This window comes from Ochotona princeps, chromosome 1 (assembly GCF_030435755.1).
Source record: "Ochotona princeps isolate mOchPri1 chromosome 1, mOchPri1.hap1, whole genome shotgun sequence".
Taxonomy (NCBI): Eukaryota; Metazoa; Chordata; class Mammalia; order Lagomorpha; family Ochotonidae; genus Ochotona; species Ochotona princeps.
Window position 1 is genome coordinate 163,182,617 of NC_080832.1, and position 16,959 is coordinate 163,199,575.

Below are 16,959 nucleotides of genomic sequence, written 5' to 3' on the forward strand. Positions count from 1 at the left end.
AAGAGGTGGCACTGGTCACAACCCTCGGATCTTAGACACTCAGAGGGAACTGTCTGCAGGAGCAATCCAAGCACTCGCCCAGAGATTTATGGCAGCACAGACTGGAGCAGGGCTCATTGCAGCTGAAAACTCCAAAGGGAAATAAAAGTGCTTCAGAAAATAACATGCCCAAGATGTGGTAACTTGAGAAGCTGCAATTTTAGAAAGACCATTTTTACTATTTTCTGCAACTGAAATCGGCACATCTTTTGCTTGCTTCATCACAATTGCTCACTGAATTCCAAGGCCAGCGCCGTGGGCCACATGCAGAGAACTACGAAACAGCTCCCTGAGAGCCGTCTGAGAGGATGGTTCCTTAAAGGCAATCAGACGCTCTCGGTGATCCGGGCCCCATCACAGACGTGAGCTCGACCTGGACACTCCTGCCCCGAGGGAAAGACCAGGGAGGGGTCTTCCTCGGCCAGACCAAAGCTCGGCTGAGAGACGTCTGACAGCTTCATGTGGCTGCAGTCTGATGTGTCCGCCTTCTCCACTGTGGAGGGCACAGGTCCATGACCATGCCCTAACCAGGTCATAACAAAAAGAAAACAGAAATCAACAGTGTTACATGTTTAACACCTTCTTACAAAATCTTCTGCTCTTTGATAGTAATTTACGACTTTCTGGTGTCAAAAAAAAAAATTACACCTGATTTTAAATGATGGCAATACTTAGCACTAGCATATAGCAAGGTGTTGTTTGGATTTTTGACTTAGTTTAAATATCCTTGGGATATCAAACAGAAGTGCACCACGGCGGTACCACACTGAGCCCAGAATGGGTATGCACTGGCGGGAGGGTGTGTGGATGCAGCCCTGGAGGAAATCAACAGGGCTCAGAAGGAGAGGGGCCGGCCCAGATCTGTGGCTGGTGTTTCCCCAGGGCTAACTCCTGAACAAGGTTCTCTCCCTCCTCTAGGGGGAGCAGTCTCACACTGCTGACAGGTGCCTGGTACACAAACCGGCCTCAAGACACCACGCCCTTGGTTTGCAGGTACCAATCAAGACCATAAAACCGAACACCATATTCAAATACTTCCTATCATGTATTTTTCACACACATATGCTCGCATACAATTAGAATTGTGCATTTAAGAAAAACATCTACTTATATTATTCATTTGTATCATCAAATGTGTATTTATTAAAACTTCCAGAAATAAGGTAAATCAGTCTTTAAAAGGCGTAATGAGGTGAAAATTATCCTAAAACTGTGTTGGGTAGGCAGAAATCTATCCCAACAGTATATCTTAAAGATTTATTTGTCTATCTAAAAGGCAGAGTTACAGAGAACATACATAAACACACACACACACGCCTTACATACTCTGGTACACCCCTCAAATGGCCACAACAGCTGGGGCTGTTACAGGAGTACTAATCACTGTGGTCTTGTCTATTGTGCTGGTTCCCACCTAAACATAAGGAATGCTCAACAAATATTTCATGAATAACCAAAACAATCCCACCTCGTGGGAAGAGAATGACAAAGAATTCATCTTTTCTATTTATATCTGGTTATTTTTAATGTGTTAGGACACTTCCAGTGATTCTTTCTCCAAAAGTCCTGTAGTTTGCGTTTTAAATTTTAGACAATCATGAATTGAATGACAAACGCTGTACATGATGTTAACAGGATCTGTTAAAAGATGCCCACACAGGGGCTGGCGCTATGAGCAACCAGAGGAGGCTACTTCCGGCCTGCCTTGCCCAGGCTGGGGCAATCACTTAGGCAGAGGGTGGAAGACCTCCCTCCCTGTCCCTCTCTTCATAACTTTACCCTTACTTAAAAAAAATTATAAATGACCAAATAAACCACACTACCCCTTTTAGTGAGACTCCCCTGGTCAGTAGCAGAAAATACTTTTAAAACTTCCACTGAGTAGATAAAACAGAAAAAAAAATTAATGTAGTATTCCCCAAATTATCAATGCTACAGAGCTGGAAAGCAGGTATTAGTGAAAATGAATACAGAAAACTACAGAATTCTGGATTCTCCTGAAATATTCATTCCATTGGATAACAATGCTACCAAAGTAATGACTTCTAATCTTTCAGATAAGCCAAAGTAGAAACTAAAATGAAATATTCTTGTAAGACATAACATTTCAAAAAGCCTCTAAAGTATAACTGAACTTTCAACATTTGCTAGCAATGTAATACATCTCTTTTAAATTACAGTTCTCTCAATTAAGCGCATAGAGTAGGACTGTGCGGGTATTTAATGCTATTACAGTACCTCCCAGTTTTTAATTTGGAACCTGTATTGCCTTTCTCTGTAACTCAACTGATTAAAGAGCCAATGAGATGTGATATTTTGTGATGTGATAGAGAAAGTTATATGAGCTCAGACGTGGATCTTTTTAAACATATGGATTCAATTATAAAATAGCAATACTTCAACTAATTCCTTAAGTGGTTCTGGTGTTATTTTCTATTTGGAGAAGTTAAAGTTCAAGCAGGTCTTTCTCCAGGACTTAAGTAGGCAAGCGCATAAAGATGTTAACAATTTAGAATCCTCCCAAACTTAGACAGAACTGCCTCTGACGCAGGCAATTGCAAACCATCATGTCAAAGCATTCTGCCTGTCAGGAAAAAATAACGAAAATCAAAGGAACAAGACATTAAGAACAGTATAACAACCTTTTGATAATAATGTACAATGAGAAAGGTAGACTTTAGTGTATATTCTTTGAAAACTGTATAGCACCCTCCCCAAACTCACATTTGCTAACAGGGAAAAACAAAACATAAAACTGCTATTAAAAAATGTAACTGTTGAAGAGAACACCCACGATAAGCTGTGAGACAGAAAGGCCTGCTTACCCTGACCTTTAGTTATCACCTTTTCCAGTAATAACAAAGTTAGTAAAACACTGCATTAGGCACAGCAAGCTTCTAACAGATGAGGAACCTGCAGTCAGCTTGGGCTCGTGCTGCCTAAACAGGCAAGCATCAAAGTGTGTGGCTGACTTCTTGATAGTGAGAAAGAGCTATTTCCTAAATACTCCATCCTGTAAACAATTATCATTCAGTATTTTTAAAAGATTTACTTCTTTGAAGGGCAAGGTTACAGAGCGAGAGGCTGAGGCCGGGGCTGGGCCAAGAGGAAGCCGGGGCCAGGAGCCCCCGCAGGTCCCCAGCACGGGGCGGAACACTTGGGTCAACTTGTTCAGCTTTCCCAGGTGCATCAGCAGTGAGCTGCATAGGAAGCAAGGCAGCATGAATTTGAACCAGCACCCATACTGGCTTAGCCCACTGCAGCACAGCAGCAGGCCCACCATCCAAACTTTTTTAAAGATAAAAGAAACTCTCTTTTCTCACCACTTCCTCTGGATGGTCATGTCATTCTTTAGCTTCTTTCTCCAAGTGACTCAACAAATAGAAACTATCCTATACTGTCCAACTCCTTAAGAGAGGGGGGATCCTCAACGCCAATCTCAGGTCACCGTGTTGGAAATCACAAGGCTGTAACCCAGAGGGAAACGTCCAGAAGGGGCAAACGCCCCCCAAGGGAGCCTGATGGCACCAACTTCAGAGGACAGTACATACGTTTAAGCGTGGAGGGGTGTCCCTTGATTTACTGGAGTCAGTGAAACATGGTGAGAAAGAAAACTGCAATTCCATCTGCTCATTAATCTGTCATTTACTAGTTCTGGAACCTTCGGCCTCTTAACCTCTTTGGGTTTCAATTTTCTTCATTCGCGAAATGAAAACGACAATACAGACCCTAGTAGTCTTGACAGTGCAGCTGTGGGAATTAAATAAGATATCTGACGTGAGCTCACTTTGAGAAGAACAAGTAAAATCTAAACGGATCTTGCAACTCTTGTCCACAAAACATTCCTGCCATGGGGCGGGAGTGGGACAGGGAAACACAAGCAGAAAACACATAACCATGGACTTAGAAGGGACAGTGGGGCCCCGGACCCCACCCCAGAGTGCCATGTGGAACCAATCCCCGTCAGGAGCGTGACTGCAGAATGCTGGCTGGGCACGCAACAGAAACTAAGGCAGCAACAGGAGGTCAGCCCCGAGAACAAGGTTAGGGGGGCCAGAACCCAAACTTGATCAACTGGTACTATTCAGAGCTGCTGACCAAGCAGACAGTGTGTTCCCTGGTCTGCAGGGCAACAGCCGAAATGAGTACTGCAGCAGGAGCATCATTCTGCAGATTTCAGAATTAAAATAAACCTACCCTGCAGCTGCTTGCAAAAGAGCCAACCGAAGATCTGGAAAACACAAGGATTGTCATCCCAGAAAACACCAAAGCAAACACTGCCGGGGCTGCTCTAAAAGGATGCCAAGGGCGCAAGCCGCGGCTCCCCTAGCAGCAATTAAGTCACTGCTTGGACTGCCACACCCCATATCATCAAGCTGGTTCAAGCACCAGGTCCTTCACTTCACACCTGATCTCCTGCTGATGCACACCCAGGGAGGTTCAAGCACTTGGGGTTCTGAATGGGGTTCCTAACTGCCGCTCTAAGTCTGGTGCACTAACAACTGCCCAGGCATTTGGGAAACCAGTAGGTAAGGACTGACAAACTCTCTCTCTCTCTCTCTTTCAAATAAATAAAAAATTTTAAACTTTAATTCCATGAGTTCATAATAACACTCTTATAAAAATGTCACCACCTGGGATACAGAACCAAGTTATGAAAAAGATAAATAATTGATCCTTCTTTTTCCTTTCCTGTCCCTCAGAATACTCTAATAAGTACAAATTTGACTCTTTCAGAATTTTAGGGCCCAGCGGCATGGCCTAGCGGCTAAAGTCCTTGCCTTAAACATGCTGGGATCCCATATGGACGCCGGTTCTTATCCCGGCAGCTCCACTTCCCATTCAGCTCCCTGCTTGTGGCCTGGGAAAGCAGTCGAGGACAGCCCAAAGATTTGGGACCCTGCACCCGCGTGGGAGACCCGGAAGAGGTTCCAGGTTCCCAGTTTCGGATCGGCGCAGCACCGGCCCGTTGCGGCTCACTTGGGGAGTGAATCATCGGACGGAGGATCTTCCTCTCTGTCTCTCCTCCTCTCTGTATATCTGACTTTGTAATAAAAATAAATAAATCTGTTTAAAAAAAGAATTTTAGTTAATCATTGGAAAAGAATTACAGAATTAGATCACCACAACACAACTATACAAATTCTAATGAGACAATGGAACTTGGCAATGATCTTCAATGGTCACTGACATTATAACGAGAAAAAAAAGTGTTACATGCCTCTCACTGAAAGTACACAAAACCTACCAGGAAGTTCTCTTGTGCCTGCCCCACCTTGTTTCCAAAATGCAATCAATCCTTCACATGGTAATGCCAGTTTACAGGAAACAAGGGGATAAAGGGCACTGTGAGAAGCCAAGGAGTCAAATTCAGATGGTGGAAGAAAAAAAGACACGGCAGGTGGCCAGATGTCCTCAACAAACATTATGGGAGGACACACACACACACACACACACACACACACACACACACACACCAGGAGAGAAGGAAAGTGATGAGGAAGGCAAGTGGGGAAAACGAGGGACCTAATACTAGGAGACATTACGGAGATTCTTCTTGCCTCTCCAGGATAAACCACAGCACAGTGCATTTCATACACCCTCATGCCTCAGCCCACATTTGGGGAGCTGAGGTGCCCCAGCTCGGCTGCCCCTCATCCACCTTCCGCCATGCAGGTAACTCTAGCAGGCAGCACTGCAGCACGCGCTCTCCTCACCTAAATCCTACCACCCTACAGAGAAATGCAACTTGCCCATTATTTCCTACAGGACGCCTCCCCTTGGCCACAGCCCACCCGACTGCTGAGTTCCTAAGACCCTAAAAGGGCCCACACCACTGATGGTACACCATGCTCAGGGGACTTCCTCCCCGGGACTAGGAGCCCCAGCGATGACCTGGCCTGCAGTTGTTCCCTGCAGCTGTGGACTGCCACTGCTGCGAGCTTTGAGCAACAGCCAGCAAAACCACAAGACAGGACAGATCAAGGGCTAACAGTGCCTCTGGAACTCTCGCTGGGACACTCAGTGATCCACTGAAGCCTGCTGGGCCTTGGGTTTCACTCTCCCAGCAGCCCGCTCTCTTCCCTTAATCCATCTAGCCAACCCCATGGTTACCAAACATCCCCTGCCCTGTGCCTCCACTCCTCTCCACATATGCGATTTCCCCTCACCTTATTCTCTGCCAGAAAAGCCACTGGAACTGGTATTGACCCATAACACAGATCCATGGTATATTTTTAACAAAGTGTAATATTTTTATAATATGGCATAATATTTATATATCATATGTAACAATATTTTCAGTATTAAGTAGAGGTTTATATTTGTGGTTTCATGTCAGGGAGACACAGACATAATTTCAAGAACTTATTTTGAAATAAGCCCCTTACTGGGGTAAGCTAGGAAGGACAGAGTTCTCCCAAGCCTGTTGTAAATAGTAATCGCAATATTATTTTTATCATAATAAAAAAAATTATAATAATGCTGCAAACAGCATCTAAAGTAGCAGTACCCTTGTGGGGACTAAACGTACAAAGAATCATAGCACACAGAGTCTGGCACACACAAGCATTCTGTTTCACGTATTGTTGCAAGTCCAGGTGGTTTGGAATCGTAAGTAAAATGGTCTTCCCTATTAATAACTGGACCTTCAGAGCATTCTAACACAAGAAACCAGTTCTTCCAGAGCACGTGGCCCCAACCTCCTAGGGCCCAGAATGAACTGCTAACCAAGAAGTAAGAACCCTGAGCATTCTGCTTTGAATGAAAAAAAAAAAAAAAAACAAAAACAAAAACCTAGCTTTGTTCCAGAAAACAAAAAGCTGACCAGCTCCGCATCCAAGTCACCGTGGACTCTGGAACCACTCTGCTCGGGTTGGACACCAAGTGGCAAGTGTTCTCTGGCTCCAATGGAGCTGAGAAGAGGTTTGCAAGGGCAGCCTGCACCTTCAGCCGTGGGAAGGTACCAGCCCCACCTGGAGCTTCAGCATCTTCTCTCCACAGTCTCCCTAGGGCTGCCCACCACACCAGCCCTGTCTGGCACACCATTTTCTTGCTTACTTGTTGGTAATTGCAAAGCAAAGGTGAAAACCTCAGAAAAAGAAGCAAGGTAAGTTTAGGCGAGCCCTCCTCTGGAAACATACATGTTAAAGTAAAGTGAAGCAGCAAGCGCCAAAAACAAATCCCATCTTTCTGAAATCCCCTCTCGGTTCCAACAGGGAAAAGCAGGGAATGGCAACTTACCTCTCTCTCTGCCCATGGGAAGTAAAAAAAGCAGAACCAACCACTTAGATTAGATGACCAAGGGATTACACAGCACTTAATCTATTGTTTCTGGGGTTAGGAGCCTCTATGCCAAAGATGAATGACTCATTTTGCAGATACCATACTTTGATACCATACTTATACACTCTGGAATGGAAAACAAGAGTTTTAAAAAATCCATGTAACAGTATACAAGATGTGAATATTATCTTTAATTCCTATCCTCCGTAAACAGTAATTCTTCAAAATATTTCAATATGAATATCTGCAATTTGGAATCTTTTTTAAAATATACTTATTTGAAAGGCAAGCAGGAGCACTAGAGTGAAGAAAAGTATCATGTATCTACTGGGTCACTCTTCAAACAGCCACAATAGCCCAGGCTGGACCAGGGCAACACCAGGCGCTCTTGCTGGGCCTCCTCTATGCCAGCAGGGGCCTCCTAGGCACATGAACAAGACGCTCCACTGCCAGCACAGCAGCAGCTGCACCTTGACCTGAGAGGCTGGCATCAGGAACTTAACCCACTGCGTCGCAACACCAACCACTGTGTATGCATGGCAAAGTAGTTCAGATCACAAACACCATAGCACACCATTTGTTTGTTGAGAGCTGGGGGATAGGCCAACAATCCCGCAAGCAAGTATTATTCCTCCTAAACAGATTAACAAACCGGGGTTCATGGTGGAGAAAGTGTATTCAAGGTCACAGTCTAAAACCTAACCTTGTCTGTGTAAGCACACACCACTCGCCACCAACGTGTGCACTTCTGTGCCTTCTCCACCAGCCATACTTCTCTGGGTAGTCAGTCATCACTGTCATTAGCAGGGAGCTTTTAAACATGTTGTTTAAATACTTAAATACATAATTTAATATAAGTCTCTAACTTCCATTCTTTCAGATACCTGGAATACAGTTTGGAATGTATCTGAAGATAAACAACCAGTTTCAAATCTAACAATGGAGGTTTGCCCTGGGGCACAGGGTCAGGCAGCTACTTCCAATGTCAGCATTCCATAATGGAGCAATGGTTGGAATTCTGGCTGCTCCACTTCTGATTCAGCTCCCTGCTAATGCACTAGGGAAAGCAGTAGAAAATGGCCCAAGTGTGCTTGAGCCCAGCCATCCATATGGGAGACAGATGGGACTCTGGGCTCCGGGCTTTGGCCATGTGTGTGACAGACACAGAGTCTCAGTCAAATGTCTGCTGGGTGCTTGCTGAAATTACATCACAGCCAAGATCATAAACTGTCCACATGAAAAATCTTCCAGGCTGAAATTATTAGTACTCCATGAGGCTGCACCTGAGGCCCTTGGGATGCATTTGTCTACTCGCTGTAGTGGAGACTTACTGAGACCCAGAGACCTGGCCTTGAAGCGGACACAATCCAAATCGTTCCCATCCAGTGTTATCTAAAAGGTTGCATTTTTATCCTCATAACTTACTGAACAGTTACTGGTTTAAATGCGGCATTATGCCCTGCATCCTGTAAGCAACCCAGCAAAGCCGAATCCAGATCTACGCTACTCTGCCTATGTATCCAAAACTCAGAATGCTTTCAAACAGCTGACTGGAAGGACATGGAGTACATCCACGGTCCACTCTTTGATACAGAAATACAGTCACACAGGAGACAGGTAATAAGTGGAACTTCCATGAAAGCAAACCTGGGAAGTAGGGAACACGTGTGAAAGCTTCACTGGAACACTCATTTATGTCTTAAATTTTTATGTATTTATTTGAGAAGGAGTTAGGGAAGGAGGATGAGGGAGAAAAAAGAGGGCAGAGGGAGAGGGCACTAGAACGAGAGAAACACACAAGAGCTGCCACCCACTGGTTCATTCCTCCAACGCCTCTAACAGGTCAGCAGCAAAGCCGGGAACCAGAAACTCAATCCCGATCCTGACACAGGACCCTCCAGGGTCTACGTCAACAAAGGCTTCTAAGGAGGCTGGAGCCAGCAGCCAAGCAAGCGCTGGACCCGGGCACTCTGCTGTGGGAGCTGGCTGCAGGCCTCCTCCCCAGGACACCAAACACGCACCCGCATCGCAACATTTTAAATCACCGACTCAAAAAAGTAATATTTGAAAATAAACCCAAGTGTATGAGAAGCCAAGGCTATCTAAGAGCTGCAAAGTCAAGTCCCTACTGAAGTCTTCACCTGGAGACCATGTTCTCATTACCCCAGCAGAGAACAGTACAGTATGGTAAACGGGGCATCAGTGTGGAATCCACCATGCGGATGCCACTAAGCAGATACTTAGCACAGAAACCTCTAAATCCATGTGTCTCAGATGGTCCGTGGTAAAGAACCACCTGTTGCTGTCATCATCTTCATCTCAAACTTCTAACCCATCAATAGAATAGAAGTGAAGGTGAATTATAAGGGCTGGCATTGTGGCACAGCCGGCTGTAGCACAGCATGTTAAACAGCCACCTGCAAAGTTGGCACCCCAGGTAGACACTGGCTAGTATTCCAATTGTTTTACTCCCAGTCCAACTCTCTGCTAATGTGCCTGGAGTGGCAACAGAAAATGGCCAGAGTGATGGCACTCCTACCACCCATATGGGAGAACCAAAAGAAACCCCTGGCTCCTGGCTTTGGCCTGGCCCAGTTCTGACCACTGCAGCAAGTGGGTGGAAAATTCTCTCTCTCTCTCTCTCTCTCTCTTTCTCTCTCTCCTCCACCCTGCCTTTCAAAATAAATAAATCTTTAAGGTGAATTCACTTTTGAAAAAAAACATCAGATATGAGTATCTCAGAATCATCAACATGCCACAAAAGCTTCTACACATAATCTAATTTTTCTGCAACAAACAGGCCATGCCTGTCAACAGACTACACCTTCACGGCCTGGATTTAAATAAGACACTGAAGCACTTTAGCTCTGGTTTCAGTATAATCAGTATGGCTCCGAAGCCTGGGTTACTTCTGTTTTCTTCAAATAGTCTACGTTACGCAAGTAGCTGAATTTCCCTCTGCTTGTTGGAGGCCACACAGCTTCCAGACAGGACTGTGGCCATCTTCTCAGAAGGGCTGCACGGAAGTGTGGCTCAAGGACAACCTCTCCACTGCATTTCTAACTTCCCCCAGAACGCCAGCTGTCATGGGTAATGTCCCTGGACTCCAACTGCATGTCCTGTTAGTCATCAAGCTCATTACATTCCGAAAAAGTAATTTAAACTACTTCATTACCTTATGAAAAAGTCATTTAAAAAGGTCAGGTTGACAGAATGACCAAGGTGCCTTGCACAGTATGAGTAAAAGAATGGGAAACTCTGATTCACTTTATAGTGGCACCCAAACAAAACAAAACAAAACAAATTTAAAAAACCCACCATGATAAACTGTCCTTATTAGAGGTCCCAGTCAGGTAGGACACACAGGACAAAAGTATAATCTGTAGCCACAGCCAACAGTGCAAGGAGGAAATGTGGTGCTATCCCTTTAAGAGACAGCCACGTCATCAGTAGGAAGAGGAGAAAATGAAAGCTGAACAACAATAAAGGGCAACAGGGAAACACACACCCTGTAAGAGAATTCCTCTTCAACTACTTCCGTGGCAATAAGAAGCAACACGCTGGAAGCATCCAGCTTGCTGAAGTTTGACCACGCACGCGCCAGCTGCTGCCCAGCGTCCCCAGTCCATGGTGTCGGAGCTTCCTGCGGGGGTTCACACCATGTATGCCATCACCCTGACTGCGGAATTCCTCGCCCTGGCACGGGGAGCAAGGGAAGTCAGGCAAGGCAAGAATGCCCACAGCAGGCAAGTCAGCACTGTTCCAGCTGCTTGGGAACAATGGGGGAGCCAGCCTGAGCAGCAGTGGTCACCGAGCGTCACAGTGGGTTGGGGGCAGGGGACATGAAGAGAGGGGTGAACACAGCAAAGCTGACACTCAGCTGTGAAGGTGAACTGTGCCACGTGTGCCTAGCTAGGCAATGGTCCCCACACACTAGGCCAAACACCAGTCTAGATGCTGCTGTGAAGGCCAATCTCTAAAGAGGGTGGAGGCAGCAGGCGAGAGAGTGACAGAGCGATCCTCCATCCACTGATTCACTCCTTAAATGGCTGCGTCGGCCAGGGCTAAGCCGGGCCAGAGCCAGCAGCCAGGAACTTACTCTGGTGCAGGGCCCAAGCAGCTAGGCTGTGCTCTGCTCCTGCCCAGGCGCATTAGCAGGGAGCTGGATCAGAAGTGGAGCAGCCAGGATGCGAACCAGCTATGCCCTAACATCGGTTCCAAGGTTACTCTCTAGACATGAGTAACAAATTTTAAGCTTTGAACTAAGTGTCTGACCCGATGGGTGTCAACCCAGTCAAGTGCTGCCTCCCAGACTGCCTGGGCTGCCGCCGGCAGCTACCGACAGCGAGCTCTGCGCAGAGACTCTAAGCTTTGGGCCTGCAGGTTTTACACTGAGCAGTCCTACAATCCTGACACAATTCCTTAACCTGCGTGTGCAGCTGTGTCTATCTGTCGCATCTATACATAAACTGTTATTTGCCCCAGAAACTGTCCATCCAGATTGACAGAGGTGCTGGGTTACTACTGCACTTGACCTTTTTGTTTTAAGATTTGTTTCATCTGAATATCAGAATTGCACACAGAGAGAGGGAGAGAGAGACAGAGAGATCTTCCATCTGCTGGTTTACTCTCCAAATGGCTGGACCAGTTCAAAGCAGGAGGTCAGGAGCTTCTTCTCGGTCTCCCACATGGGTGCAGGAGCCCAAGGCCTTGGGCCGTCCTCTGCTGCATTCCCAGACCATTAGATTAGCAGGGAGTGGATCAGAACTAGAGTAGCCAGGACATGAATCTATACCCATTTAAGGTGCTAACACCACAGGCAGAGGACTGGCCTGCTACACTTTCACAATGATGCCTGCGTTCCACCTTTAACTCAGCTTTCACTGCAGGGCCCTCTGCCATAGAACCCTGACCAGGGAGGGAGCACAGGTGACCTCTGGGTACCAGGTTCAGGCAACCTGGAAATTTCAGTTGGGTTCTGATGTCAGGAACAGCACTGGAGAAAGTTAAAAACCAATTTCAACTTACAAACTGTTTCCCCCATAAAAGCTACTCATGCTCATGTTCTTATATAAGAAATATGTATTCTAAAAAGGGTGTCAGGTAGAATTAACCTATTTTACATGCAGTTATATAGTTACAGGAGCAAAGCAGACCAAATGTCAGAAATTTTTATGTACAAATTTGGTACTAGCTATCAGAAAAAAATGCTTATACAAAAATCTGAAGCATAGCTTTTTTTCTAACAAATACCAGGAATCTCTATAAAAGCATTTTTAGTTGGGCAAGGACAAGTTAGTTGGATAGTCTCATAAAATGACAGTATATCTTTAGGAAAACAGTGCTAGGCTGAGGTAACCTGATCTTCAAGGACCATTAACAGTGACACATTACTGAGTATTACACACTAGGGACTGCACCCCATAACCCTTTCATAGGAGGTATTCAGTACTGTTGCCCCCATTTTACACAAAAGAAAACTAGGGCAGGGGAAGTTTAATAATTCCCTCTAGGTAGGGAGGGGAGTCAAACGCAGGTGTGTCTACATGATTTCAGAAACTGGCTGACGTTAACAACTTCCCGAGACATTACTGATCTCATTCAACAACCAGCACGGACTGGTCCTCCAACTCGTGCTTCCTCCCAGATCTGAGCTGTCTCCAGGTTCGCTCCGCTGCCATTCTGTGCCATTCTGGGCAAACAATGAATCATTCGCTCTTACCATTGCAGGATCTCTTGCATCCGGATCCGTGTGTTTGCTATAGACCAACCCTAGTGGTCAACAGTACAGCACAAGGAAGCAGGAGAGGACCGGAATTACCCAGTGGGCTAGAGAGCTGAACGGACTGATTGCAAACCCGCACACAGAGTAGAATAAGGAAATGTCTCAACAGTGCAACGAGAAGGGTGGGTCCCCAAAGCCCCAGCTTCCATCTGGACCATGGCCTACAACCCCCACTAGTGCTCCGTCCAGAGCTATTGACCTAAGAGCCCACTGTTTGCTCCATAAAATCTCCTGGGCCACAATGACCAGGTAATCAGAGCTCACCGACAGAGGACACAGGCTGTCATGGCAGCTCTCTCAGCACCTTAATCCAGCGCCCAGGTGATGAGGGGCCCCACATCCCACCCAAGGGCCTAACCTGAAGGGAAATGGCGGGGGTTGGGGGGATGGAAAAAGGAAGAAACAGAGGGAAGGGCTGTGGCTTAACAACTTCAGCCAGTATCCCCTACCAGAGTGACACTTGGAGTTCTCCAAAGCACTGACTTGCTAATGCAGCAGGAACGGGAAGGCAATGGCCTGAGTGTTGGAGTTCCTGCTGCTCACGTGGGAGACCTGGATGGAGCTTCTGGCTCCACTTGAGACCTGTCTAGATCTTGCAGCAGATCTTGTAGCCATTTGGGGTAGTGAAACAGCAAATGCAAAGTACGGATTATCTCTCTGTTTACTCCTTTGTTCTCTCCGTTGCTATGACTTTCAAGCACATCTCTTGATGACAAACAAAAGGAAGAAGAAAGCAAAAAGGAGCGGGAAAGAAAAGAAATAATTACGCAAACAGTTTCTGAACAAGACTTATAGACCATGATGGCTACATGACGGAAGATCAACCTTCAAGGGAGTCAGTGGGGAAATACAGTGCCCTTGACCCGGTCCAGGCCACCTGGGCTAAGAGGCCACCTCGGTTGTCACCTATCTTGGCACTCATCAACTGCATAACTAGATTTTTCAAACTGGCCTTGGGAGTTGGTTTCTGATCCTGGGGTAGGAATAATATGAACCCCATGAAGTCACAGTCTCATCCATAGTGGATATTCAAAACACAGTCCACAAATATTGACAGAATTTGTTAGAATTGTAGAAGATGTTTTGGGTTTTATCTTCATCATTATTACTATTCCATATTTTCACTTGAAATGCAGAGAGCCACACACAGACAAAGATGTTCCACTCGTTCCTAAAAGCCCACAACAGTGGGGACTAGGCCAGTCACAGCCAGGGGTACCTGAGTCATCTTCTGCCATCAGCCAGGCTACATCAGCAGAAAGCTGAAACGACAGAGCCAAACGGGAACCCAGGCACTCTGACGTGCGGCACCAACAGTTCAAGCAGAGACTTAACTGTTCACACTGTGTAATTTGCTTAACTGATTAAAACGAGAAAGATGTGGAATTCCAGTGCAGACCTCACTATTAGGTCCCCTCCAATACTATCCTCTAAATGACCTATCTCAAATGTATAAAGTAATTTTTTAGAGTATATTAACAAAGGCCAGAGCAATATTCCCACCAACAAAGGGTCGGGATAAGCAGAAAAGGAACGTGAATGCCTGAAAATATTGTCCAGTAAAGTCACAGGAATTTCTAATAAACTGACCTTATTTCCCCTAAATTACATCATCCCACTCAAAATAATATGAAACAAAAAGAAATGTGAAAAAGCAACAACAAAAACAAAAACAAAAAAACAGCATTTGGACTAAAATACACATGCAAAGGTCAGTAACAATTGTAATAAAGGCCAAAGAAGTGCTAAGCAGGTTCACACACAGGACCACTTGAGGCGGAGGTTTCGTCACCCCTGCAGCGCCGTCCCACCCCATACATTCAATCCTTTACTAAAGTAATCCCTTGAACTCAACCAACACGTGCCGACTCCTAAGAATTCATTGAGGAAATATTCCAGATCCACAATAGGATTGATACACAATTCTAGCTCAGTAAAATATTTGCTGAAAAACAGTCAAGTGAATAAAAATGAATCAGAACCTTGTGGGAACGAGACACTGCCAGAGACGACTCGAGCGGGCGGAGGCGGGATGTGGGTCATCTCTTTTCCATGACATCCTCCAAGGCTTTCCAACGTCCTTCAGTGAAACGCACTGAGGGTTTTAAACATTCTTAGCAAATCTGAAGGAAAGATTGTTTCATTTCAAGTCATTATCATTGTCCCATAAATCAGTGCTTTCCAATCATGGCTCATTTTCGAATCAACCACCAGGGAGCATGTTTTAAAACAGTGAGGTCTAAACCTCTCACTAAACCACTGGAAAAAGTCAGAGCCAGGATTTTTCGACTTGATCAAGGGTTGCTACTGGGTCAATGTCATAGCTAGCTTTAGAGATACTCCCCATTTTACCAAGGAAAAAGAAAGAAAAAAGTACTTTTTATTTAGAGAAGACTGAAACAGAAGATCCAAATGCCAAATCATGAAAAGAAAACGCCTCTTTTGGAATGAGCTCCAACTCTAGAGACCTAACCGATTCTGGCAGAAATCTCAGGAATTCCAAGAGAGCACGTGGAAGAGACCATCTCAGCCGGAACCCCAGATACCGCGCTGGATGCACTGGAGAACTCAGCCCTGCTTTTCTCCTGCGGCTGAATGAAGCATCAGGGAGCAGAGGACAGAGCAGGGCTCATTTCCTTGGGGCTCTAGAAGGAAAGACTGTTCCACACAGAAGCCGCTGGGTCCCCATGGCAGCTGGCTCTCCATGGCCACACAAGTGAGAAGCCAGGGTTAAGCAGAGCCTTGCTGTGCTAGTTAGCTGCCCAGAACCCACCAGCTGCCATCCAAACGCAGACTCGCCAACACGCCTCCCCCTTCTCAAGTCTGAGTGGCATTTCGGAGAATCAACACACATCCTGAGCGACAGCCACAACATGTGCCAGTTCAAGTCCCAGCTGCTTCATTTCCAATTCAGCCTCCCACCAATATGACTGAGAAAGCAGCAGAGGACACCCCAAGTACTTTGGGCCCCTGCATCCACATGAAAGACCCAGAAGCATCTGTGGCTCCTGGCTCTGACCTGGCCCAGCCCTGGCAGCTGTGGTCATCTGAGAGTGAACCAGCACACGGAAGATCTCACTGCGCAACTCTGCCTTCCAAATAAATAAATCTTAAAAAAAAAAACTTGTGTATTTTGTTGTTTGTGGTGGTGGTTTTTAAGAAACAGCCCTTCCTCACCCCCTTCATATTTCACCCTTGGTCTGGTGAGCCTCTGAACTCATGGTTTAAACTGATCAAGAACTGCATTAACAAAGTCTTCCAAAAATACAGTTAGAAACCCATTATTGGATAATGCAGCCCAACTACCCACAGGAAGAAAGTTCAGTTGAACGTAAATTCAATTCCTGAAGGCCATAACACTCAGTGTTTACAGTAACAGTCAGCAAGCCAGCATTCTGGCTCTCAGCTGAGATGCCAACACGGGTGCCAGTTTGTGTTCTGGCTGCTATACTTCTGATCCAGCTTCCTGCAAAAGGCCCGAGGAAAGCAGAGGATGACCCAAGTGCTTGGGTCCATACCTCCCATGTGGGAGACTTAAATAAAGCTCCTGGCTACAGCCTGGGTCAGCCCCAACCACTGCAGCCAACTGGGGAGTTAGCCAGCAGACAGAAGAGTTCTTCCTCTCTAACTCTTTCAAATAAACAAATCTTACCAAACAAACAAACACAAAACCAGTAATGCTTATTAATGCCCTTGCTGCACGGTCCGGCTCTCGCGGCTCCCAGCTGGCACCGTGTAGAGCTGTGTTTCTGCCTCCAAGAACGAGAATGGGCCCTCCCCCTCCCTGACAGCCTCATCATGTGCAATCCTGGTGTGACTCTTGAGTGGACACGGAGGGAACAGAGGGACCA

At 46.0% G+C, this 16,959-nt stretch overlaps 1 protein-coding gene across 2 annotated transcripts in view; it reads right to left on the reverse strand.

The window, feature by feature from the left end:
* The window catches only part of GMDS (GDP-mannose 4,6-dehydratase), a 560,326-nt gene that overhangs the window by 524,066 nt on the left and 19,301 nt on the right, over positions 1 to 16,959 (reverse strand). Inside the window, exon 1 of one of the 2 annotated variants that reach the window (XM_058668314.1) lies at positions 13,046 to 13,065. The exons of the other annotated variant lie outside the window; for it this stretch is intronic. Within the exon in view, the coding sequence (XP_058524297.1) occupies positions 13,046 to 13,048 (3 nt within the window). The 5' untranslated portion in view covers positions 13,049 to 13,065. Of the gene's footprint in view, positions 1 to 13,045; positions 13,066 to 16,959 lie in introns of those variants that run through there. 2 annotated transcript variants of the gene reach the window in all.